Source organism: Hemitrygon akajei, chromosome 7 (assembly GCF_048418815.1).
Source record: "Hemitrygon akajei chromosome 7, sHemAka1.3, whole genome shotgun sequence".
Taxonomy (NCBI): Eukaryota; Metazoa; Chordata; class Chondrichthyes; order Myliobatiformes; family Dasyatidae; genus Hemitrygon; species Hemitrygon akajei.
The window spans coordinates 6,791,049-6,817,223 of record NC_133130.1 but is presented as its reverse complement, the minus strand read 5'-3'; the positions used below and the strand labels follow the sequence as shown (position 1 = coordinate 6,817,223).

General features: G+C 48.1%; 1 protein-coding gene across 2 annotated transcripts; it reads right to left on the bottom strand.

Moving 5' to 3' along the window:
* Positions 1-1,025: 1,025 nt before the first annotated feature.
* LOC140730198 (tripartite motif-containing protein 16-like) lies at positions 1,026-26,025 on the bottom strand. 2 transcript variants are annotated; one of them, XM_073050361.1, is made up of 6 exons: positions 25,256-26,025; positions 23,003-23,098; positions 13,680-13,913; positions 9,757-9,928; positions 5,026-5,121; positions 1,026-2,333 (listed from the first exon to the last, which is right to left on the bottom strand). In XM_073050361.1, exons 1-6 carry the CDS (start codon positions 25,823-25,825, stop codon positions 1,801-1,803), a joined length of 1,701 nt encoding a protein of 566 aa, XP_072906462.1. In that variant the 5' UTR covers positions 25,826-26,025; the 3' UTR covers positions 1,026-1,800. The 2 variants fall into 2 exon arrangements, with proteins under 2 accessions (XP_072906462.1, XP_072906463.1); XM_073050362.1 differs by having other exon boundaries at positions 25,292-25,894.
* Between the last annotated feature and the right edge of the window lie 150 nt (positions 26,026-26,175).

The following is a 26,175-nucleotide window of genomic DNA, read 5'->3' as shown; positions in this document are numbered from 1 at the left end:
AATGCTGGTGGAACACAGCAGGCCAGGCAGCATCTATAGGGAGAAGCACTGTCGACATTTCGAGCTGAGACCCTTCGTCAGGACTAACTGAAAGATAGTAAGAGATTTGAAAGTAAGAGGGGGAGGGGAAAATGTGAAATGATAGGAGAAGACCGGAGGGGGTGGGGTAAAGCTGAGAGCTGGAAAGGTGATTGGCGAAAGTGATACAGAGCTGGAGAAGGGAAAGGATCATGGGACGGGAGGCCTCGGGAGAAAGAAGGGGGGAGGGGAGCACCTGAGGGAGATGGAGAACAGGCAGAGTGATGGGCAGAAATAGAGGGGGGGAAACCTAAATATATCAGGGATGGGTTAACAAGGGGAGGAGGGGCATTAACAGAAGTTAGAAAGGTCAATGTTCATGCCATCAGGTTGGAGGCTACCCAGCCAGTGTATAAGGTGTTGTTCCTCCAACCTGAGTGTGGCTTCATCTTGACAGTAGAGGAGGTCATGGATAGACATAACAGAATGGGAATAGGACACATTTTAATTCCATGTCCCATTCCCATTCTGATATGTCTATCCATGGCCTCCTCTGCTGTCAAGATGAAGCCACACTCAGGTTGGAGGAACAACACCGTATATATCGTCTGGGTGGCCTCCAACTTGATGGCATGAACATTGACTTCTCTAACTTCCGTTAATGCCCCTCCTCCCCTTCTTACCCCATCCCTGATATATTTAGTTTTTTTCACCCCTCCTCTTTTTTTTCTCGCTTTCTGCCCATCACTCTGCCTGTTCTCCATCTCCCTCTGGTGCTCCCCTCCCCCCTTCTTTCTCCCTAGGCCTCCTGTCCCATGATCCTTTCCCTTCTCCAGCTCTATCCCTTTTGCCAATCAGCTTTCCAGCTCTCAGCTTCACCCCACCCCCTTCGGTCCTCCTATCATTTCCCATTTTCCCCTCCCCCTCGTACTTTCAAATTTCTTACTATCTTTCCTTTCAGTTAGTCCTGACGAAGGGTCTTGGCCCGAAACGTCGATAGTGCTTCTCCTATAGATGCTGCCTGGCCTGCTGCGTTCCACCAACATTTTGTGTGTGTTGCTTGAATTTCCAGCATCTGCAGATTTCCTCGTGTTTGGGAATAAACCTGATCCAGATTCAAGGAGGAAAACCCAACATCACCTCCAGTGTCTTCACTCTAAGTCTCAGCAAAGCTCCAGCAACAGAGGGTAATAAAATGTTCCTGAAATCATTTACATTCTGGACTGTCACAGCAAGGCCCAGCACAAACATGCAGAATGGCCCCTCATATGTAGACAGATCTATCAGCCTCTGTCTGGGCCTGGTACAGCCTTTGGACTCAATGACAAATTATCCAACTTGCTCTCACTCTCCCTATATCGGAACTGCCCCTTTCAGCATCTATTGTGCTCTCTCTCTCAATATTATCTGACCTACTGGGCGCGCCCTACTACAGTTCCACAAGTAACACTTTATAGAGTTATAGAAGTTATCTACTTCTAAATGCCACATTAACCCGTCCTATTGGAGACACTCATTTCATCCTATCCATCTCTCCAAGTCCTCTCAGCAACTTAACCTGGCTTCCCTCACTGGAGATGCTGCTTGACCTGCTGAGAATTTACAACATTGTCCATCTTTACTGCCACTGTTGGCGATGACGTGAGGAGAAGTCCATGACTGCAGAGGAGTCCCCATGGGACCTACGCCAGATTCCAATAGCACAGATCACAGGAAAAGTCAGATAGCTGTCGCGTCGTTCCTTGGGAAAGTGCTTCACTGCAAAAGGTTGGGGGTCAGAGTTCAGGGGCACAGGGAGATACTGAGCGTGGTATCACAGTAGACCCAGAAGGCCGGGTGCATAGGTTCAGTGAAAGAGGCGTGGAACTGGTGGATGAGGGCAATCTGCTCCGCCACTCCGTAGAAGGTGAGGGTGCCAGCTGGGCAGTTCAAGCACACCCCGATCCGGCCATACCTCCCCACCTGCAGCCTCGTCTCCTCATTGTCATGCCAGGCCGAGACGTTGTTGTACCAGAACTCCACGCACCAGGAGTAGGGGTTGCGGCCCAGGATGCAGCAATTGTCCGAGCCCTTGCGGCGGATCCGGGCGTGGGTGATCCCGATCATAGCATCGCCGTCGTTCAGCTCCACCTCCCAGTAGAACCGGCCGATGCTCAGGGGCTCGCAGCACAGCACCTGGGAGCACACGTCGAACCTCTCGGGGCCGGGCTCGTACTCCTCCGACCTCGGGTAGATGTTGGTCACCCGCTGGTTGCTGTCACTCAGGCACAGTTCCTTCTGCACTGTTTTAGGGTCCAGTGAAAGCTGGCAGCAATCTGTGGAGACACATACATAGATAGATAGATACCTTATTGGTCCCAAAGGAAATTACAGCATCACAGCAGCATTGCAAGTGCACAGATACAAGAGATGGAGAAAGAATAAAAAATAAGTTACCACGGACAGTCTAACAGGAGAGCGTCATCACTTCCCTGGCTATAGATTGACTCATTATAGAGCCTGATGGCCCAGGGTAACAATTGGTGCTCAGTCCTCACCAGCGTCCATCCTACATTGACTGCAGTGACGTCCCATGCAAACGTGGTAGCACAATATCGTAGCTGTTATCACAATGGGACACCAGCGATTGGGGTTCAATTTTGCCACTCTCTGTAAAGCACGAGCAATGATTTTTGTAACTTCCAGTAATTTCTCCCTCTCCTCCCTTTTTCTATTCCCCATTCTGGTTCCCCTCTTGTCCCTGCACATTTCACCTGCCATCACCACCTTCTGCTGTTCCTCCTCCTTCCCTTTCTCCCACAGACTACTGTCCTCCCCTATCACATTCCTTCTTCATCAGTCCTTTACCTTTTCCACCAATCACCTTCCAGTTTCTTACTTCATCCCCTCTCCCCTCACCTGCTTCAACTATCCCCTCAGCAGGCCAGGCAGCGTTTATGGAAAAGAAGAAAGAGTTGATGTTTTGGGCCAAGGTTCTTCATCGGGACTGGGCAAAAAAGATGAGGTCAGAGTGAGAAGGTGGGGGTAGGGAAGGAAGTACAAGATGTTAGGTGAAATTGGGAGAGGGAGAAGGGTGAAGTAAAGAGCTGGGAAGTTGATTGATGAAAGGGATAAAGGGGTAGAGAAGGAGGAATCTGATAGGAGAGGGCAGAAGGCCAAGGAAGAAAGGGAAGGGGGAAGAGCACCAGATACAGATAATGGACAGGTAAGGAGGCAAGATGAGAGGGGGAAATTGGGGGTGGGGAATGGTGAAAAGGGGAGGGGAGGTCATTACTGGAAGTTCAAGAAGTCGATGTTTACGCCATCAGGTTGGAGGCTACTCAGACGGAATACAAGATGTTGCTCCTCCAACCTGAGTGTGGCCTCATCGCAGCAGTAGGAGGCCATGGACTGGCGTGTCCGAATGGGCATTAAAATGGGTGGCCTCTGGGAGATCCTGCTTTCTCTGGTGGAAGAGCTTAGGTGCTCGGTAAAGTGATTTCCCAATCTACATCATGTCTCACCGATATGCAGGAGGCCACACCAGGAGAACCAGATACAGTAGATGACCCCAACAGACTGGCCTCCAACCTGAAGGTTTGAACATTGATTTCTCAAACTTCCAGTAATGGCACCTCCCTCCGACACCATCCCCATTTCTTCTCCCACCTCATCTCATCTCCTAACCTGCCCATCAGCTCCCTTCCATGGTCCTCTCCTCTCTCCAGCCCCTTCTCCAGTCATTTATCTCTTTCACTCATTCTTCCCAGCTCTTTACTTCACCTTCCCACTCTCCCAGTTTCACCTACTACCTCGTATTTCTTCCTCCCCTCCCCCCACCTTCTTACTCTGACCCCACCGTTATTGTCCAGTCCCGATGAAGGACCTTGGCCCAAAACATCGACTGTTTCCTCTTTTCCATAGACACAGCCTGACCTGCTGAGTTTCTCCAGCATCTTCTGTGTGTTGCTCTAGATGTCCAGTGTCTGCTGAATCTTTTGTGTTTCTAACTATCTGTAAGGAATGTATCTTCTCCCTGTGACCACAGGGGCTTCCACCGGGTGCACACTTCGCCTGCCCGTCCCTATCACTTCCCAATCTGGACTACCCTCACACCTGGGCAAAAGAGAGATCAGGAATTCCCTCGTGATTGCTTTGAGCCATCGTATTTAAGCCCAACTTTGCCCTTCCCCCTCTCCAACCCCCACATACTGATTTCAAGCACAACCTCACCCCTTTTCCAGCTGCCCCCAGCATAACACCCCATCTCAGCTCCATCATGGGCAGTGGCCTCCCCACCATCAAGGACACCTTTAAAAGGTGACGTTTCAGGAAGACAGCGTTCATCGAGAAGGACCCACTCCAACCGGGACATGCCCTCTTCTCATTACTAACATCAGGGAGGCAGTACAGGAGCCTGAAGACACACACTCAACATTTTACGAGCAGCCGCTTCCTCTCTACCATCAAATTTCTGAATAATCCATGAATTGGTGCATATTACCTCACTATTTCACTTTCTTCTCGCACTTTATTTTTTCCGTATTCTGAACCACAATTTACAGTAGTTTTTATGTATTGCACGCATTGGTGCTACAGAACAAACTTCATGACTTATGTCAGTGATAGTAAACCTGGTACTTATTCACATCATCTTTTGACCCGCTGTAATCACTGTCCCATCTCTCCAAACCAAGCCAATCCCTCAATGTGCTGTCTCCTCATCCTTGGAACCCTTCCCAATAACTCGCCCTGACCCTAACCCGGTGGGAAGTGACAAGACAAAATGGGATTGAAAAATCATAAATCCAAGAGTTTCTGCAGATGCCGAAGCCCCAGAGAACAACATACCAAATGCTGAAGAGACTCAGCAGGTCAGGCAGAATTAACAGTCAGAATTTCAGGCAACCTGAGCCTTGATGAAAGGTCTCGATGTGAAACATCGATTGTTTATCCCTCCCCATAGAGGCTGCCCGACCTGCTCCGTTCCTCTGGCATTTAGTGGGTACAACTGAAAATGGGACTCACACTGCAGGAGGTCCTCCCGACTCTGCATTTCGGGAAGCATTGGATCTTCGTGGAGGGCTGCACTCCCCGATGGGTTCAGACTGCTTTCCTCCATATCTGTGGAAAAGGATAAAAAGCTAACAGTCATACAAACAGTGCCACAACCAGGGAACTGGGGGTGTGCAGAACATAGTGGAGGTCAGCTCCCACTCCCTATTAAATGCTCCCAATGGCATGCACCTTGAATAGCCTTTCACAACCGCGTCTGGCCTTCACACATGGCTTAGCTAGTGAGCCCAGCAAAACAAATTCAACTGACAAGAAAAGGGGCAAAGGCAGCCTTAAAAGCCATCACTTTCAGCATAATGAGGCTCAACAGCCATTGTTGGCAGCTCACTTAGGAGAAGGAAAGCTCTGATCTCAAACCTTCTCTGCCTTGCAGCTACACCCACTCACGGGGAAGGCTTTGGCACTGAGCCCCAAGGAAAACTTCAGAGCTGGAGTCCCTGAGGCAGTCCTACTTCATGGTCAACAATGACTGGCAACTCCAGCGATGCTGCCGGTGCCGAACACTGTCAGCTTCTACCCTTCCTTTAGATTCAACAGCTGTGTGGAGAGGGCCAGCCTGCCGCACAGGCAATACCTTGTTCTCCATATCGTACAGCCCTGGCTTGTGTATCATGTAAACAGCACCTTGACGATCAGGCTGTTGAACAAAAAGGGATAACTACAGTGCCCAAGTATTCAACCACCTTGGAAGTTTTCACGTTTGTTTTACAACATTGAATCACAGTGGATTTAATTTCGCTTTTTTTGACACTGATCAACAGAAAACAGATCTCTACAAAGGAATCTAAATTATTTACAAATATAATATACAAAATAATTGTTTGCTTAAGTATTCACTCCCTTTAATATGACACAACAAATCATCACTGGTGCAGCCAATAGGTTTTGGAAGTCACATAATTAGTTACATGGAGATCACCTGTGTGCAGTCAAGGTGCATCAATTGATTGTAGTAAAAATATACCTGAATCTGGAAGGTCCAACTGCTGGTGCATCAGCATCCTGGCAAAAACTACACCCTGTCGACTAAAGAACACTCCAAGCAACTCCGCTGAAAAGCACAAGTCAGGAGATGGATACAAGAAAATCTCCAAGTCACTTGGAGTACAGTTAAGTTAACCACCAAGATAAGGAAAGAATATGGTACAGCTGTATATCTGCCTAGAGCAGGCTGTTCTCAAAAACTGAGTGACTGCGCACAAAGGGGACTAATGGGAGAGGCCACCAAGAGACCTATGACAACTCTGGAGAAGTTACAAGCTTCAGTGGCTGAGATGGGAGAGACTGTGCATACAATAACTGTTGCCCGGGTGCTTCACCAGTCGCAGCTTTATGGGAGAGTGGCAAAGAGAAAGACACTGTGAAAAAAAAGTGAAATCTTGACTAGAGTTTGTCAGAAGGCATGTGGGAGACTCTGAAGTCAGTTGGAAGAAGCTGGTCTGATGTAACCAAAATTGAGGTCTTTGGCTATCAGACTAAATGCTATGTTTGGCATAAGCCATGCACTGCACATCAAAACACACCACCCCTACTGTGAAGCACGGTGGTGGCTGCATCACGCTGTGGGGATGCTTCACTGCAACAGGCCCTGGAAGGCTTGTGAAGGTAGAGGGTAAAATAAATGCAGCAAAATACAGGGGTTTCCTGGAGGAAAACCTGACAGAGTCTGGAAAAGAACTGCAACTTGCGAGATTTGTTTTCGAGCAAGACAATGGCCCCAAGCATAAAGCCAAACCTGCACAGCAATGGTTCAAAAACAAAGTTAATGCCCTGGAGTGGCCAAGTCAGAGTCTCGACCTCAATCCAATTGAGAATATTGGGCTCGACTTGAAAAGGGCTGTTCACTCACTATCTCCATGCAATCTAACAGAGCTTGAGCAGTTCTGTGAAGAAGAATAGGGAAAAAATTGCTGTGTCCAGATGTGCAAAGCTGATTGTGACCTGTCCACACAGACTCAAGGTTGTAATTGCTGCCAAAGCTGCATCTACTACTGATTTGAAGGGGGTGAATATTTATGCAATTGATTATTTTGTGTTTTGTATCTGTAATAAATTTAGAGCACTTTGTAGAGATCTGTTTTCACTTTGACACGAGTCTTTTTCTGGTGATCGGTGTCAAAAAAACCTAAATTAAACCCACTGTGATTCAATGTTGTAAAACAATAAAACATGAACATTTTCAGGGGGGGGGGGGGTGAATGCCTTTTATAGCCACCGAACATTCACTTGTCCATCCATCAGGAAGTTCCCACAACCAAAGATCTCACTTTAAAGACTCTCTATCTTGTTATTTCATCTTCTCGTTATTTATTGCTATTTATTTGTATTTGAATTTGCACAATTTGTTGTCTTCTGGTTGATCTTTCATTGATCCTGTTAAGTGTTTCTACTCTACAGATTTGCTGAGTATGCCCACAGAAAAATGAATCTTGGGGTATGTGGTGACATATACGTACTTCGATAATAAAATTACTTTGATCTTTAGCGAGGATGCAACATTCATAGTCCTCCCCGACAAATGGATGATCCCATGCAAACGAGTTCTGTCTGACTAACACACCCAGAACAGACTGAACGAGTGAGGCACAGGATTACAGATCTCCCTACATGGGACAATTCTATCTCAGTGACGTCAGCTTTGCATTTAAGAATTCAAGGTTCACATTTATTTATCACGAGTACATCGAGAAATTGTGAAATTTGCTAACAATAACAAGCAATACAACCCAAGAATATGCCGGGCCCACCCACAATTGTCATCACATATTCTGGTGCCAACATAGCATGAACAGCACAGAACACAATCTTCAACCTAATCAGTCACCGTTTTGAAAACAAAACCTCAGTTAAATTCATGAGACACAATTTCCCACATAGAAAGCTATGCCATTTGTGATCTCTCCTTGGGTTTCCAAACGTGGATAGATCCTGGCCCTCAGAATTCCCACCAGCCCGTTCTCATCGTCTGTTGCTCCCTGCTTGTTGTTCAAAGACTTTGATGTACAAATGACATTGATGTAGATGGATTGGTTGAAGTCAAAGCAAAGTTATGATCAAAGTATGTATAGGTTACCATATACTAACCTGAGATTCATTTTCTTGCAGGCATTCACCAGAAAATAAAGAAATAGATTTTATGTACTTATTATTCTTGGAATGTAGTCCATTCTTCATTGTTTCCTGTCAGTCACCTTACATAAAGGCACCCATGCATCAATTTACATACAATCAATAGCTACAAGGCAACTTTGTATTATTTATTCATTTCTTTATAGAGGTACAGCGTCGAACAGGCCCTCCCAGCCCATGAACCATGCTCCCCACCAATTTAACCCTTGCCTAATCACAGGACACTTTACAATGACAAGTTGACCTACCAACTGGTATGTGTTTGGAGTGTGGGAGGAAACCCACACACATGGGAAGGCACATACAACGTGCTTACAAAAGAAGCCAGATTTGAACTGTGAATTCTGACACCCTAAGTTGTAATAGCACCACACTAATTGTTATGACAGTTTCCCTATTTGTGCTTTTTAAAAAAATTGTGTTACCTTACTGTATTTTTTTTTGTGCTGCATCGGATTCGGAGTAACAGTTATTTTGCTCTCCTTTACGTTTCTGCACTGTAAATTACATTAAACAATCCTGAATATTAAATCGCATCATTGCAGCCGTTCTACAATAATGATGCATCACTGCCTAGTGATGTCCTGACAAGATAGCACCAGTTTCTAACGGTGAAACCTTGCAGACAGCTTATAAAACTACTGAACACTCTTCCCCTTTGTCTAAATATACTTTTTCTGGACTGGGATCGACTGCAGCGTGTAATTTGCCTTTTAGGAATGTACTTTGGAGATGACTGAACGATTCTGCGATCCCCTGGGGGATTCCGCATGGAGTACAGATATGGCCATCACTGTGGGTATACGCTGCATCAATTCCTAATGGCGGAATACGGCCCAATGGTCAGCTCCATTATTCTGTGCTGATTGAAGTGTTGCGCAAGAATAAAAATTGACGAGGACAAGAGCTGAAAATGAACGGGTGCTCAGTGCCGTCTGCCTGCATTTGACTGTTCTCCCTCTTGCTGCTGCCGGCGGAGGAAAGGTGCTGGAGACTTGCATCTCACACTGAAGGTTCAATCACTTCGGCGGCCGTGGCTAGTGGCTGTGGGCTCACTTTTGGCTACGATTTGATGCTTAACGTCCTCAGTACTGAACGCGCTCCACTATTTGTGCAATTTGATCCAGGGCTGCAGCCATCGACACATCACTAAACTGACTAAGTTGGTGTCTGTGTTCGGGGCCATTGGCTCCAGCACTGGCTTCACTTCCCTCAGCAGCTCGTAGTTGTGGACTCACTTTACAGTTTGCTGTGTAATGTTTTGTCTGTTCTTCTTTGCAGCTTTGTCGTTCCCATGATTTGTTCCTTCTTTAGCACATCTGATGGCCTTGTGTGAGAGTTTTTCTTTGAACAATAGAAGAAGAGCCATGTGGGTGGGAAGAGTTAAATTTATCTTAGAGTAGGTTAAAAGGTTGGCAGAACATCATGGGCCACAGGGCCTGTACAGTGCTGTTAAGATTCAAGCTAGCTAAAGATTCAAGATTGCTCTCAAACCCTTTAACATGAACGATATTTCTTCTTTAATAACGCATCGAGCACTTACGGCCAACTGACCTGTTGCGCTTATGTTCTCCAGGTTCTTTGCCCAAGTGGTCTGGACATGATCCTTGATCAGAGTGGACAGTCTGGTCACGGCTCTCTCCACCTTGGTGAGCTTAGTGTCCAGATTGGTCGTTAAAGGTGGTGAGGCAGGATTCTCCGCAATCTCGTTAAAATCCAGATACTCCTGAAAGCGACAAAGAAAGGTGGGGGGCAGAATAAAACTGGACTTTGCACTCAGTAATCTGACTACCTGCAGAGAATACAGATAACAAGCTCTGCATCCAAAAGGTACCACAACTAAACCCGAAAAGGAGGAAATACTCAGCAGGTCAGGCAGCAGCTGTGAAAAGATTATTATAGACACATGGATGAAATAAAAATGGAGGATTATGAGTTGTGTGGTAGGGAAGGGTTAGATTGATCGCAGACTAGGTAGGAGAGGGTCAGATCGATCGCAGGCTAGGTAGGGGAGGGTCAGATCGATCGCAGACTACGTAGGGGAGGGTCAGATCGATCACTGAGTAGGTAGGGGAGGGTCAGATCGATCGCAGACTAGGTAGGGGAGGGTCAGATCGATCACTGAGTAGGTAGGGGAGGGTCAGATCGATCGCAGACTAGGTAGGGGAGGGTCAGATCGATCACGGAGTAGGTAGGGGAGGTCAGATCGATCGCGGAGTAGGTAGGGGAGGTCAGATCGATCACGGAGTAGGTAGGGGAGGGTCAGATCGATCGCGGAGTAGGTAGGGGAGGTCAGATCGATCACTGAGTAGGTGGGGAGGGTCAGATCGATCACGGAGTAGGTAGGGGAGAGTCAGATCGATCACGGAGTAGGTAGGGGAGGTCAGATCGATCGCGGAGTAGGTAGGGGAGGTCAGATCGATCGTGGAATAGGTAGGGGAGAGTCAGATCGATCGTGGAGTAGGTTGGGGAGGGTCAGATCGATCGCAGGCTAGGTAGGGGAGGGTCAGATCGATCGCAGACTACGTAGGGGAGGGTCAGATCGATTGCAGAATAGGTAGGGGAGGGTCAGATCGATCGCAGACTAGGTAGGGGAGGGGCAGATCGATCGCAGACTAGGTAGGGGAGGGGCAGATCGATCGCAGACTAGGTAGGGGAGGGTCAGATCGATCGCAGACTAGGTAGGGGAGGTCAGATCGATCGCAGACTAGGTAGGGGAGGGTCAGATCGATCACTGAGTAGGTGGGGAGGGTCAGATCGATCGCAGAGTAGGTAGGGGAGGGTCAGATCGATCACTGAGTAGGTAGGGGAGGTCAGATCGATCACTGAGTAGGTAGGGGAGGTCAGATCGATCACTGAGTAGGTAGGGGAGTCAGATCGATCGCGGAGTAGATAGGGGAGGTCAGATCGATCGCGGAGTAGGTAGGGGAGAGTCAGATCGATCGCGGAGTAGGTAGGGGAGGGTCAGATCGATCGCGGAGTAGGTAGGGGAGGGTCAGATCGATCGTGGAGTAGGTAGGGGAGGGTCAGATCGATCGCGGAGTAGGTTAAAGGGTTGGCACAACATTATGGGCCAGAGGGACAGTACGGTGCAGTACTGTTCTACGCTCAATGTTCCTCAAGCACGCCGTCTCTGTCTTTAAAATTCTGTCCCTAGGCCAAGGGTCACCAGAGATACACAAAGTACAGACAGAATGAAAAAGTATTAGGGTAGAGGTCTGGAAAGGTAGATTAAAAAAAAAACAGGGGCAACTTCTTTGTGCAGGGCTTCATTCACCTTCAGCTGGGGTTACGACCAGCACTCAGAGACAAACGGACACAAGCAGAAAGAGGTCTGCAGAATGGGTTGTTGGATACCTACGTTCCCTCAAGCATTGTATCAGTGTATTGATAAGTATGCTTTTCTTCTACATTTTATTTAAGTGGGTAAAGTAGTTTTTAATATAATCCTATTAAAGTGATTCTAATAAGTGGGTGTATGGGATGTCCCGTGAGGGGTAACACCTCTGGTGAAAGGGCTTGTCTTGTCCATCCTGGGGAAGCACAATGATCTTTGGTCCCCACCGGACACTCAGCTCCCACCTGTGATTCCAAGTGGCTGTTGCACGCAACAGTGATATCCCGGTACATCACTATGCCAGACGGACTAAACCAGGTGTAGGCAGTCGATGGAGCTCACACCCCGGTGTGATCGGAACATGCCCGTGCTAGCATGTGAAGTCAGCTCTGGCAGACAGGGTGGATGAGATCTACAGTGAGATCCAACAGCCGAGAAGGAGATTCTCCAACGTCTTGTGGAGAACAAGGCACAGAAAACATGGTCATCCACTGCAAGCCCCCATTTTGTGACATCTATTCATACTACTGAACACAGACTTCCGAGGTCAAAAAAGTGGAACTGCCCAGTGCAACCGCTTTTCCACTTTAAAACCTCTCCCTCACGGGTTCCCTGTCATTGTTGGCCATGATGGACAGCCATCACAAATATAGGTTTGAAAAGCTTTAGGATGTGTGCAGTGCCGTCTTTCTTTGTGAATACCTCCTGTTGTCAAATCAGAGGAATAAATTTTAAACTTTTATTCCCTCCCCAATCCCCCTTCCAACTTCTTATTCGAGCTTCTTCCCCTTTCCTTTCCAGTCCTGATGACGGCTCATGGACCGAAATTTCAACTACTCACTCCCCTCCAGAGATGCTGCCTGACTGTCTCCAGCACTTTGTGTGCAAAGAATACATTACAGAAACAAAAGCTATCATGAATAAACTTTCAGGTGACACAGACATCTCTAAACTAATTTAGAACAAGAGCACTGAAATACAAAAGCAGGGATGTAATGCTGAGGCGCTTTTTCCATCAGACCCTATTTGAGGTACTGTGAGCAGCTTGGGGCCCATTATCAAAGAAAGGATGTGCTAGCATTGGAGAGGGGGCAGGAGATTCATGAGAATTATTCCGGTGATGAAAGGGTTAACTTATGAGGTGTGTTTGATGACTCTAGCCCTGCATTTGCTGGAGTTTAGAAGAATGGGGAAGGATCCCCTTAAAATCTATTGAAAATTGAAAGGACTAGAGAGAGTGGCCACGCTTTCCACCACTGTAGAAGTTTAGGACCAGAGCACACTGCCTCAGAATACGTTGAACAGAGATGAGGAGGAATTTCTTCAGCAAGAGGGTAGTGGAATCTGTGGAAATCACTGCACTGCCACAGGAATCTGTGGAGGCCAAATTATTGAGTATATTTAAAGTAGATCAGTCAGAACGTTAAAGGTTACAGAGAGAAGGCAAGAGAATGGGATTGGGGTTAAGAGGGATAACAAATCAGACTTAATACAGACTTAATGGGCAGAATGGCCTAATTCTGCTTCTATGTCTTATGGTCTCAGCTGCACTGTGGGTTGCACAGAACATTTCCAAAGAACATACAGTAGATCATTTGCAACTGCAGAATCTCTCATTATTTATGAAATTAAAATGATTTAAAGTCCAGCAGGATCGACAAAGGAGAATAGATGGTTATTATATAGTTGGATTTTCTGATGGCCTTTAACAAGGTGCCGCACATGAGGCTGCTTAACAAGCAATGAGCCCATGGTATTGCTGGAAAGATTCTAGCATGGAACAAGCAGTTCCTGATTGACAGGAGGCAAAGAGTGGGAATAAAGGGAGTTATTGGCTGCCAGTGACTAGTGGAGTGCCACCGGGGTCTGGGTTGGGACCACGTGGGAAGCCATATTAAATAACAGAGCAGACTTGATGGGCCAAATGGCCTAGTTCTGCCCTTAGGTCTTATGGTTTCATTTTATTATGGGGGGACCTGAACCCGCGTGCCAGCAGAAGGCTTTAATTTAATTTGGTATGGAAACAGCACAGATATTCGGGCCAAAGGGCCTGTTTCTGTGCTGTACGAGATTTTGTCTTCTGTGCACTGTCTCCCACGGTCCTGCCACCCAGCCCCAACAGCCCCTGCGGCTCTCTCACCTGTGAGATGGCGATGCTGTCGTCGATCTGGGACAGAGCCTCCAGCCGCATCTTCTCCTGTCTCAGCTCAGTCCACTTCCGCTCCAGCTCCTTCCGTGCGCACTCAGCCCGGATCAGCTCGACCTGCTGCTCGCGCTCGATGAGGCCCACTACCTCCTTCTGCGCCGCCTCCACTGCACCAAAAACCTCGCTGAACTTGGCCAGGGCGTCGCCCTTCACCCGCTGAGTGGACTCCTATGGGGTGGGGGGGGGGGGTGAGGGCAGTAGGTGAGCAGAGGTTGCAACTGTGTTAGCCCATATTTCTTGCTAAATAAAGCTAATATTTATCTTTAGACTCACAGTTGAGGAGACCATTCCCATAGCTTCCCAGTTGACAGCCATTCCACAATGACAAGATGCAGGTTACTGGAGGTTCGGGGACTTGGCACCTTCCCATGGTCACTCCCCCACAGACACTCGCCGATCACCATTGCCCTCACCTCCCTCCACAACCCCAACACAGGCGATCAGCCCACATTACAATTCAAGTCACAGAAGTTTGCCCAAATCACTACCAAAACTCAGAATAAAAACATAAATAACATCACCAATGACCTATCCCGGCACAATCACATAGACAGCCCACCTGCACCTCTACTTCCCCAGGAGACTAAACAAAATTGTCATGTCCCTGTAGATGCACCAGAGCAAAATTCAAAAGGGCGAAGAATGCAGGACGAAAGCTACTGTATTATTTGGAATAAGGTGGACAAACTCGTGGCGCAATTCGAAACTGGCCAGAATGACATTGTGGGCATCACTGAGTCGTGGCTGAAAGTAGGCCGTATTTAGGAGCTTAACATCAAAGGATGCATCAAAATGACAAGCAGGAAGGCTGCGAGGTGGTGTGGCTCTGTTGGTAAGAGATGTATGACATCTTTAGAAAGAGGTCACACTGGTTCAGCGAATGTTGAATCTTTGTGGGTCGGGTTAAGAAACCGCAAGGGTTAAAAAAAACAACATTATGGGAATCGTATATAGGCCTCCAAATAGTAGCCAAGATATGGGGTTGAGATTGCAAAGAGAGCTGGAGAAGGCATAGAGAAAGGGTAATGGGGGACTTCAATATGCAAGGGGATTCGGAAAATCAGGTTGATGTCAAATCGCAAGAGAGGAAATTTTTGGGAAAGTTTGCAGATGATACGAAGATAGGTGGAGGGGTAGATAGTGGTGAGGAAGCAATGGAATTGCAAGAGGGCTTAGATAAATTGCAAGAATGGGCAAAACAGTGGCAGTGCTGGGAAATGTATGATAATGCATTTTGGTAAAAGTAACAATAGTGTGGAATTTTATCTAAATGGGGAGAAGGTTCAAACATTGGAGGTGCAGAGGGACTTAGGAGTCGTCAAGCAAGACTCCCAGAGGTTAATTTACAGATTGAGTCTGTGGTAAAGAAGGCAAATGCAGTGTTTGTATTTACTTCAAGGGGAATAGCATATAAAAGCAAGGAGATAATGCTGAGACTTTATAAGACACTTGTCAGGCCACACTTAGAGTATTGTCAACAGTTTGGGCCCGATATCTCAGAAAGGATGTGTTGTCATTGGAGAGTCCAGAGGAGGGTCACGAGGATGATGCCGGGAATGAAGGGGTTAACATATGAGGAGCATTTGGCAGCTTTAGGCCTGTACCCACTGGAATTTAGAAGAATACGGGTAGGCGTCGCTTAACGTCCACGACACGTTCTATAAAATCAGATGTTATGTGATTTGGACGTTGTGTGAACACCATATTGTATATTTAGCAAACCTATAAGGAGCAGCACTAAACTCGGTATCGTAGTCTGGTCCTGCTTTTTCTTTAAGTGTAAAGGGGATTTCTTCTTTTTCTTTGTTACTGTGTATGTAATCAAAATGGCTTCTTTGTTTTGTTAAAAGTAGGAATGCTTCTTTGTTGCGAGAGTGCTGGAAGCTTGTTTGGGTTAAAATTTATCGATAACGAGAATTGTATTCCTTTGTAAACCAATTGGGATTAATGTTGTTCTGAGTCTGTAAGCTATTGTTGGCGGGCTTTTGGGGATTCGGCGCGAGGGGGTGAGAGAGAGAGGACGCGATGCTGTAAATGGGGTGAGGAACAGACCCCAAGGGGAGAGTCCGAGGCCAGGAGGTACCCCAAGGAGAGGAGACGAGGATAGATGTGCTTGGTTGACCACTTCGGGTGGTCCTGAGCTGCAAGTCGAGGAGTTTGGAAGGGATCGAATGGTGGCCAGAAGACTTCAGTAATTGAGCTCCAATGGTTGCGCACAAAGTGGTTTGGACTTTGATAAGTTTGGCACCTTTTCTTTATTTTTTTTCCTTCATATATACTGTATCGTTATTAATCACTTAGTTATAGTAACCTTTATAAATTGTACTCATTTAATCGCATAAGGTGTACTGTCTGTTTTTGGGCGAGGCGGGGACATCACACAGCATCCACACCAGCTGATTACCCAGTTTGGCGGGGCCGAAGGCTGCTCCCCCTAGACGAGAACGAGCTGAGCGAGCCTGAGGCGACCCAGGGGGTTACATTGTGGGGTGCTCGTCCGGGATTGATTTCTGTGGAAGCTTAATTTAAGATCCTCTTTAAATTATGTCTGCGGCGAAGAGCTGGTGTGCCTTTGTGGGTGTGCGATTGCTGGTTATCTCTGCGTTGTTCGAGTTCCGACTAGCGTTGACGAAAAGATGCCGCAGGGCATATCCGGTGCCCTTGCAACCTTCCTGCGGGGCATGTGGAAGACCATGGGGGATGTGGAGGAGTTTGGAGTTTTGTTGTATGTGGATGATCTCCTGGTATTTGGATTTGCCTCGGGAGAATATGATGTGAGGTCGTTGCAGGAGCGGCTGAGAACTACAGAGTTAAAGTGTTTTCTGGGCACGTGCCAGGGCTGGCGAAGGTCGCAGCTCGTGAGTGACTGTATCTACAGAATCAAGTTTGAAATGAAGACTGAGAGATTGGAGAGAGTGATCTGGAACCAGTGGGAAGACTTACAAGTTGGAGAGAACAAAGAAAGTTGCCTGACTGAGGGCAACAGCAAACTGAGAGCCTGGAGAGGGGAGTTTGCGGAGGTGAAGAAATTGCTGATAAATCTCGGAAGAGGGAAGCGGAAGCTTTAAGGGAACCTGAAGATGACCATCAACAGTTCAAATGAAGTGCAAAACCTGGAAGTTGAGCTGGAAGAAGTCATGAGGAAGAAAAAGCTGGAGAGAAGTGCAGTGAATACTGAACTGGAGGCTGACCAATCTTTAACTGCTGCTTTTCAGGTCGGGGTGGAAGAAGCTGTTGGAGTAACTGCGTCCCAAATTGAGATGGCCGGGATGCGTGAGTCAGAACTGCTGAGCCTGTGGCGGGAGTTGCAGGGGCCAGAGAAGAAGCTGATCTCTCAATTGCAGGAGGCTGAAGAGACTGCAGGAGCAGTGCAGGCCACGTGTTTCCGTTTGGAGAAGATCAGACAGCAGCTGCCAATCGCAGAAATGAGGAAGAATACGGATTCGAAGAGTGATGTGCTGGATGTGTGGTACATGCTGCCTTTTGCTGACTTTCACTCGACTGAGGAAGAGACCTTTGGCCCTTCTCCCACTGAGTCAGGTGTAGTGGGGAGGGTTAGCTGTGTGCAGTGGGGGGCATGAGTGAGAGGTTGAGAGAGGAGTTGGTAGCGGGCCCGAGGTATCCCCAGTTGTGTCCGAGCCTGAAGGGTTTAGGTGAGGGGGTATGGAGGTCTCAGAAGGGTTAGGGAACTCCCAGATAGTTGGCCTATGTAGCGCCTGAGGAACAGGGCATGAGGTTTACTGTGTGGGGAGGAGATGTCACTGTGCTTGGGTTAGGGTGTGTTGGCAGGAAAGGTGGCGAGTTATTTAATAGTCATGAGGACATGACTTTTATTTGGTGGGGGGAGAGTGTAAAGGGGATTTGTTCTTTTTCTTTGTTACTGTGTATGTAATCAAAATGGCTTCTTTGTTTTGTTAAAAGTAGGAATGCTTCTTTGTTGCGAGAGAGTGCTGGAAGCTTGTTTGGGTTAAAATTTACTGATAACGAGAATTGTATTCCTTTGTAAACCAATTGGGATTAATGTTGTTCTTTCTTCTGAGTCTGTAAGCTATTGTTGGTGGGCTTTTGGGGATTCGTCGCGAGGGGGTGAGAGAGAGAGGACGCGATGCTGTAAACGGGGTGAGGAACTGACCCCAAGGGGGGTGTCCGAGGCCAGGTGGTACCCCGAGGAGAGGAGACGAGGATAGATGTGCTTGGTTGACCACTTCGCGTGGTCCTGAGCTGCGAGTCGAGGAGTTTAGAGGGGATTGAATGGTGGCCAGAAGACTTCGGTAATTGAGCTCCAACGGTTGCGCACGAAGTGGTTTGGACTTTGATAAGTTTGGTGCCTTTTCTTTATTTTTTTTCCTTCATATATACTGTATCGTTATTAATCACTTAGTTATAGTAACCTTTATAAATTGTACTCATTTAATCGGATATGGTGTCCTGTCTGTTTTTTGGCGAGGTGGGGACATCACACAGCATCCACACCAGCTGATTACCCAGTTTGGCGGGGCCGAAGGCTGCTCCCCCTAGACGAGAACGAGCTGAGCGAGCCTGAGGCGACCCAGGGGGTTCCGTAAGCATTTCAAACAAGCTCCGTGCCTTAACAGTGATCATCAACGTGCTGAGAGGGATTCTCTTTTGTGTTTGGTCCTCAATCCATGTCATTAGCAATTTCTCCATATCTGATATAGCTCCCTCACGCATTTTCGAGCAATAGCATTCACTGGTTTTCCACCTTCATATTGTTTAATAAACTTTTGTTCCACTTCCAGATCAATACTCTTCCTTTGCCTCTTGCTGCTGCTATCACTAGGAGTGGTTTTGCTGCGTTTGGAAGCCATGATGCACTTTACAACAATATTTTCAAAAGGAAATTTAACAGAGATAACGCTACTACATGCAAGAGATGCGCGATACACGACATTGGTTACGTCTGCTACATCAAGTTCTTCGATCGGGACTACGGACGTATATGCGATCGGACGTTAAGCGGCGCACACCTGTATAGGGGAATTTCTTTGAAACCCACCAAATGTTGAAAGGACTGATAGGGTAGATGTGAAAAGGATGTTTTCTATGGTGGGTGTATCCAGCACTAGAGGGCACAGCCTCAAAATTGAGGGGTGACCTTTTAGAACGGAGGTAAGGAGGAATTTTTTTTAGCCAGTGAGTAGTGAATCGGTGGAATGTTCTGCCATAGCCCGTGTCGGAACAATGTCCCTTGGGTATATTTAAGGCAGAAGTTGATCGCTTCCAGATTGGTCAGGGCATCAAGTGATAAGGCGAGAGGCAGGTGTATGGGGTTCAGTGGAATCCGGGATCAGCCATGGTGGAATGGCGGAGTAGACTCGATGGACTGAATGGCCTAATTCTGCTCTATGTAATGGTCTTCGAAAGCATCCTATCAGAGTAGTACATTGATTGCTCTGCCCCTGACTGCAAGAAACTGCAGAGTTGTGGATACAGCCTAGCACATCACAGAAACCAGCCTCCCCTCGTGAACCCTGTCTACACTGCTCACTGCCTCAGTAATGCAGCCAACATAGTCAAAGGCCCCACTCACCCCGCACAGTTTCTCTTCTCCCCTCTCCCATACAAAACCCTGACAGCACGTACCACCAGGCTGAAGGAGAGCTTCTACCCCACTGTGATGGACAATAGGATGGACTCTTAACCTCAATCTCCCTCACTATAACCTTACACTTTGCAGCCTGCACTGCACTCTGTTTGTAACTGTAACACTCTATTCTGCACTTTTATTGCTTTACTTTCTACTACCTCAGTGCATGGGGTGTCCAGGGAGGGACAGCATGGAGAAGGGGCTTGTTGTGTGTGTTCTGGGGTAGCTCACCCACTGTTCACATGTGACAGTGGCCACACCCCGGTACACTGCTTCTACATTCAGGTTAAACCAGGTGAGGGCAGCCGGTGGCCTCGTACCCCAGTGGGATAGGGACGTGCAAGCAAGTTCAGCTCTGGCGGACTGGGTGGATGAGATCAACAGTGAGATCCAACGGCCAGGAAGGGGGTACTGCAACACTGCGTGGAAAGTGAAGGGCATAACAAGGCACAGAAGACATCATGGTCATTCACTCCAGCCAGGGAAGACCCAAGTTTGCGATGCTTGTTTGTACCACTGGACCCAGACCTCTGAGGTTGAGAGAGTGGACTTGCCCCAGTGCAGCAGCTTTTTACTTTAAAAACTCTCCCACACAGGTTTCCTGTCAACGGCGGACACAATGGACAACCACCATATCTCAATGATTAACGTGGTGAACTGATCTGTAAGGATGGCTTGCTAAGGTTTTCCACTGTACCTCGGTACATATAAAAATAATAAATAGACGCTCGCGGAATTTGTCAGTTTTTTCCCCCAACTCACAGCTCTCGACACGTGTAGACATGAAGTAGTTTCCCATTACAGAAAATTATAATACAGGCAACCTGCCAGAAAAACAAACACTCTCCTCATGATAACACAATGGGAGGGGTGTGACTGGTAAGAATCATTTGGTAACTCCCACTACAAGTTTCAATCACACCCCACCCTTTAGACAGTGACAACCCCATTTGTTAGTGGGGAGAGGAATAACTGCATGTACTCTTCCCATTACTAGCATCAGCGAGGAGCTACAGGAGTCTGAAGATGTACAGTGTTTTAAAAACAGCATCTTCTCCTCTGCCATCAGATTTCTGAACAGTCCATGAACCCATAAACACCTCCTCATTAATTGTGCTCTTTTTGCACTATTATTAACATTTTTATTTCTTATTGTAACTTGTAGTAATTTACATATTGCCCTGTTTACTGTTCTGCGGCTGTAAAACATAAAAGTTCATGGCACATAGAGTGAAATTTACATTGAGTGGCAACCAGAGATCTTTTCCCAGGGTGGAAATGGCTAATACAAGGGATCATAATTTTAAGGTGATTGGAGGAAAGTATGGGGCGGGGGGGGGAATGTTAGAGGTAGGCTTTTAAAACAAAATGCAGAGTGTGGTGGGTGCCAGTCAGGGGTGGTGAAAGAGGCAGAAACATTGGAGTCATCTAAGAGACTCAAGATTGGCACAAGATTGGTATAAAAATGGAAGGCTATGTGGAAGGGAAGGGTTAGACTGATGTCAGAATAGGTTAAAAGGTCAGCACAACATTGTGGGCTGAAAGGCCTGTAACGTTCTGTGTTTTATTTGTCAATGATAATAAACACAATTCTTATTTGGAGAGTGTCCCTGACAAAGTCCCCAGCCGCTCCTTCTCAGCACCGACCACTCAGCTCCAGCACCCCTGCACATCAGACTAACCGCACCAGCTGCCGAAGAGTTACCTCTGCACATCTCTGACCAGCTGTGCGTATCCAGCCTTCTTGGTCTTCAGTTCAGACTTCTAGGGGGCTTGAATTTTCATTACTACCTCTCACTCCCATTCTCCCACCACCATCGATCACTCCCATTTTCCCATCACTGCTTTTGGTCACCTCCATACCCCCACCACCACCACATTGTAATTCTCCTTCACTTTCCCGCATCCACCTATCACCTCCCATTTTCTCACTTCATCCCTGCTCCCCACACGCGCCAACCTTCCCCTTACCGGACTTCACCCATCACCCACCAGCCTTTCCTCCTTCCCTACCTTCTTATTCTAGCTTCCCCCCGCCCCCCCACTTCCACTCCAGTCCTGAAGAAGACTCTTGGCCCAAGATGTGTACTGTTTATTCATTTCCATAGATGCCACCTGACCTGCTGAGTTCCTCTGACATTTTGCATATGTTGCTCTGGATTTCCAACATCTGAAGAATCTCTTGCGCTCTGTTCATCATCTCTCACCACTGCCCCCTGCAATTAACTAGTGATTCACTTTTGTACAGTATCATTCAACCAGTGGCCAGTTACCCCTGGCCAGGTTTAATTTCACCCAATTATCAATGCACAGGCCTCTTGCATGATACAAATGAAGTCTTGACTTCACAATCTACCTTGTCGTGACCCCTGGACTTTATTGTCGACCACACCATACTTCTCTCTGTGACTGTAACACTCTGTTATTGGTGGTCGATGTATGGGACGAGCTGCCAGAGGAGCTGGTTGAGACATCTCAAAGGCACATGGATAGGACGGCTTGAGAAGGATATGGGCCAATCACAGGCAAATGGGACTGTCTTAGACGGTCTGCATGGTCCTGTTGGGCCAAAGCGCCTGTATCCATGCTGTACAACTCTGACAACAATATTAAACCAATCAGTTTACCTCTCCCTCACCCACATACTTTCCCCTTCACCTGGTCTCACCTATCGTCCTGCCAACTTGTACTTCTTCCCCTGCCCTAACTTCTTAGTTTGGCTTCTTCCTAGTCCTGATGAAGGGTCTCTGTCCGAAGCATCGAGTGTTTATTCCCCTCGATAGATGCTGCCTGACCTGATGAATTCCTTTCACTCCCCTCAGTTACACTTGGCATCACTCTGAGTGATCTGACAACCACTGTAATGGAGTTACATTAATCACTTTGCACAGTAGAATAGTAATTAGCGCAATGCTATTACAGTGCCAATGACCTGGGTTCAAATCCCACTGCTGTCTGTATGGAGATGGTACGTTCTCCCCATGACCACAACGGTTTCCAACCTGGGGTCCACAGACCCCTTGCTTAATGGTATTGGGTCATAGCATAAAAAGATTGGGAACCTCCTGCTCTAGGTGTTCTGTTTTCCTCCCATATTCCAAAGACGTACAGGTCAGTAGGTTAATTGGGCAGCGCTGACTCATTGGACCAGAACGGCCTGTTCCTATGCTGGAGCCTCTCCACATCTACATCCTCTGGACGTTCCTTGTAGTGGGGGAGTCTAGGACCCGGGAGCGCAGTCTCAAAATAGAAGGACATCCCTTAAAGACAGAGATGAGAAGGAATTTCATTAGCCAGAGGATGGCGAATCTGTGGAACTCTTTGCAACAAACGCTGTGGAAGTAAAGTGATTGGACGTATTTAAAGCAGAGGTTGATAGGTTCTTGATTATTCAGGGTGTCAAAGGAAACAGGCCGAAGGCAGGAAAATGGGATTGAGAGGGATAATAAAAGCCATGATGGAATGGGCCAGACTCAATGAGCCAAATGGTCTAATTCTGCTCCATGTCTCATGGTCTTATAAAATTTAAAAAAGATAAAAATGAAAAATTCTCACTCCCCAGGAAGGGTCAGTTCACTGTGACTAGCCTTGCTCCCTCAGTGGGCCAGTCACAGGAGTTACTTACAGTGGACACAACAAATACACTCACCTTGATACAGTCAATGTTTTGAATCCACTTTCCAATCTCGTTGGCCGTGCTTTGTAAGTGTTCCTCCAGTTCCCTCTTCCGCTGCATGATCAGCTTCTGCACAGGATTAAAATTATAGACTCGCTGAAAAACCAGCTGCCCACATCCTCATTCAATCGAGCTCTACACCAGTGAAAAATCTTACCCAAGCACTCCACCCCCACAGAAAGAGAAACCTCAAACCCTCCCACTCACATTCATCCTGGAAACTGGAGCCAAATTGCAAATGTTTCTGAGACAATCACGCGAGCTACTACATCCACCTAAAAGAGTATTTCATTACCATTGCTCGCACACACAGTGCACGACAGAAACCCTTACTTCTGGCCCCAACAATCCTTCACAAACCTCTCAGTGCTGAGCCAAAGTATTGTCCACACCAGAATCTGACAGAAAACAAAAGTGACTGCTCTTGATCTTTACCTAGATCCCACATCCACCGGACCCAATTTCTAATCTGCTCACCAACCCCACTAACACCCTAAATGTGAGGCAGAGGGACACTGAAGAGACGCTTAGGTAGAAACATGGATGATAGGAAAGTGAAGGCCAATGTGGGATGGTAGAAAGATCTTGGAGTAGGTCAAAAGGCCAGCACAACATAGTGAGCTGAAGACCCTGTACAATGCAGTAACGTTAATATTTTGTCAAGTGACCCCTTATCAGCCAGTGGTGCCGCCACCTCCAAATCAAGTCAATCCACTAGAGTTTCTACATTTCCCAATTCTTTGTGAATTTTTCCCACTCCCTGATTTCTTTTTTATCATTACTCATTATGGCTCCCTTCTTACCCCTTCCCTTCTCCCCACCTCCCTTTGGTGCCTCTCCTTCTTCCCTTTCTCCCATGGTCCAGTCTCCTCTCCTATCAGATTCCTTATTCTTCAGCCCCTTACGTCTTCCACCCACCCCCTCTTACTTCATCACCCTTCCCTTCACGTGACTTCACCTATCACCTTCCACACCCCCCCCCCACCTTCATTCTGGCTTCGTCCCCCTTCCTTTCCTGTCCTGATGAAGGGTGCCAGCCCGAGACACCAACTGTTCATTCCCCACCATAGATGCCAGCTGACTTGCTGAGTTCCTCCAGCATCTTGTGTCTTGCTCAAGAGATTCAGCAGATGCTGAAAATTCAGAGCAACACACACAAAATGATGGAGGAACTCAGCAGATCATGCAGCATCTACGGAGAGGAACAAACAGCTGACATTTCATGCCAAGACCCTTCATCAAATGTTGAGTGTGTTGCCCAGGTCCCTTGCTTAGTGCTAAGATTAGTCCTTTCTCTGTAGAGAGGTCCTCTTCCATAGTACAGTCAACCCACTCACCACCGGCCCCACTCCATCCCACTTCCTCATGACCTTCCCCATCCCACGTAACTCTAGGCTCTGACTCACATCCCCTCACCTGCCTGCCCTCCTGACACCCTCCTGATTATTCACAAACATTTCACTCCAGAATTCCCTCACCAATCTTTGACCCTGTCCTTTCCCACATCTACCATTCACCTATCACTCTCCAGAGGTCGGCAACTCCACACACCTCCCAGATCTCACCAGGCTTGCTCTTCCCCCACCCCACGAGGACACCATCTCCCCTCCATCACATGGACTCTCCAAACTCTCTCTCTCTCCCCTCCCCTCCCCAAATTCTAAGACCTATTCACCACCTCAGGACACACAGACCCTCTTCCCTCCCACTCACAACCCCCATCCTCAGATAGCTCTCCCCAATCCCCACCCAAGACATCCATCAGAGACCCCCAACCTCTTGGCCCATCCCCCTCCACTCCCTAAATTTCACAACCCCTTCCCCCACAACCCAAACTTAACCTCACTCCCCGGATCCTCCCCCCAATCTCCTCTCCTCCCATCCACAGTCCCTCTCCCCTCCTTCCTGCACTCACTTCCATCTGACTACTCCCTCAAACTCATGACCCCCACACATCTCTCCCTCTTAAGCCCTCATTCCTCAAACACTGTCCCTCCTTCACCCCTCCCTCACTACATCCCTTCCACTCCTCCAGGTCTACCTCCTAAACCCCACCCTCTTCTCCCCGGCTATAACCCCTCTCCCCTTCCAATTTCACCCCAAACTCCTGATCCAATTCTCTCCTCAACCTCATATTCCCTTTCGCTCATCTTTCCTCCCCAGACTTTCGCCCACCTTCCTCTCCCACTGCACACACATCTCCCACCTCCTGCCCACAGCCCTCACCTGCCTGCGAGCCGCCTCCTCCTCCACAGTGCTGACCTGGTGCTCCCGGTGCTCCTCCAGGGCGCACACCCAGCACACGCAGCGGCCCTCGGTGCGGCAATAGCTCTCCAGCGGTTTGCCGTGCGCGGGGCAGCGGCGCAGGCCCAGGTCACGGAGCGGCAGTGCCAGGCGGTGGTGGCGGAAAGCCGGGCTCTGGCGGTGCGGCTGCAGGTGACTGTGACAAAAGGAGGCCTGGCACTGCAGACAGGAGCGCTCTGCCTTCAGCGGCTGCTGGCGCGGGCATGAATCGCACGGAACGTCCCCGGGTCCGGCGGCCGGCGGCGAAGTCTGCGCCAGGGAGCGCACGATCTGGGCCAGCAGCGTGCTGGTGCCGAGCCAGGGTCGCGGTTCGAAACTGCGCCGACAGCTCGGGCAGCTGCAGCCGCCGGCGCCTCGCTGTTGCACTTCCCAGTGGCGGCCAATGCACGCCCGGCAGAAGCTGTGGCCGCAGGGCAGCGTTACCGGTTCGCTCAGCAGCTCCAGGCAGATGGGGCAGCACAGAGTGTCACGGGCCAGTGAGACCGTGGCCATCACCGTCTTCTCCCCCGCTCACTGCCGCGATTACAGCCGAAAGTGAAAGAGGACAAGCTGCTCCCCTCCCTTCCAAATATAAACTATTTATTGACAGAAGCACACGCAGGATACACGAGCCGTGACAAAGAGCCTCCAGCGGCCATGTTACAAATACGAATGACGAAAGTTAATAATTAATAGGAAATTATACAAAACTCCCCTGGTCAATATCCCCATTCACCCTTTTCTCCTCCATCTCCACCCACTTCTTCATCTGTCTCCCCGCTACCCCTCCACCCCTCTCCACCACCACTCCATCCCCTTCTCCTCCACCCCTTTGCCTCTCCACCCCACTTCCCCTCCCCTTC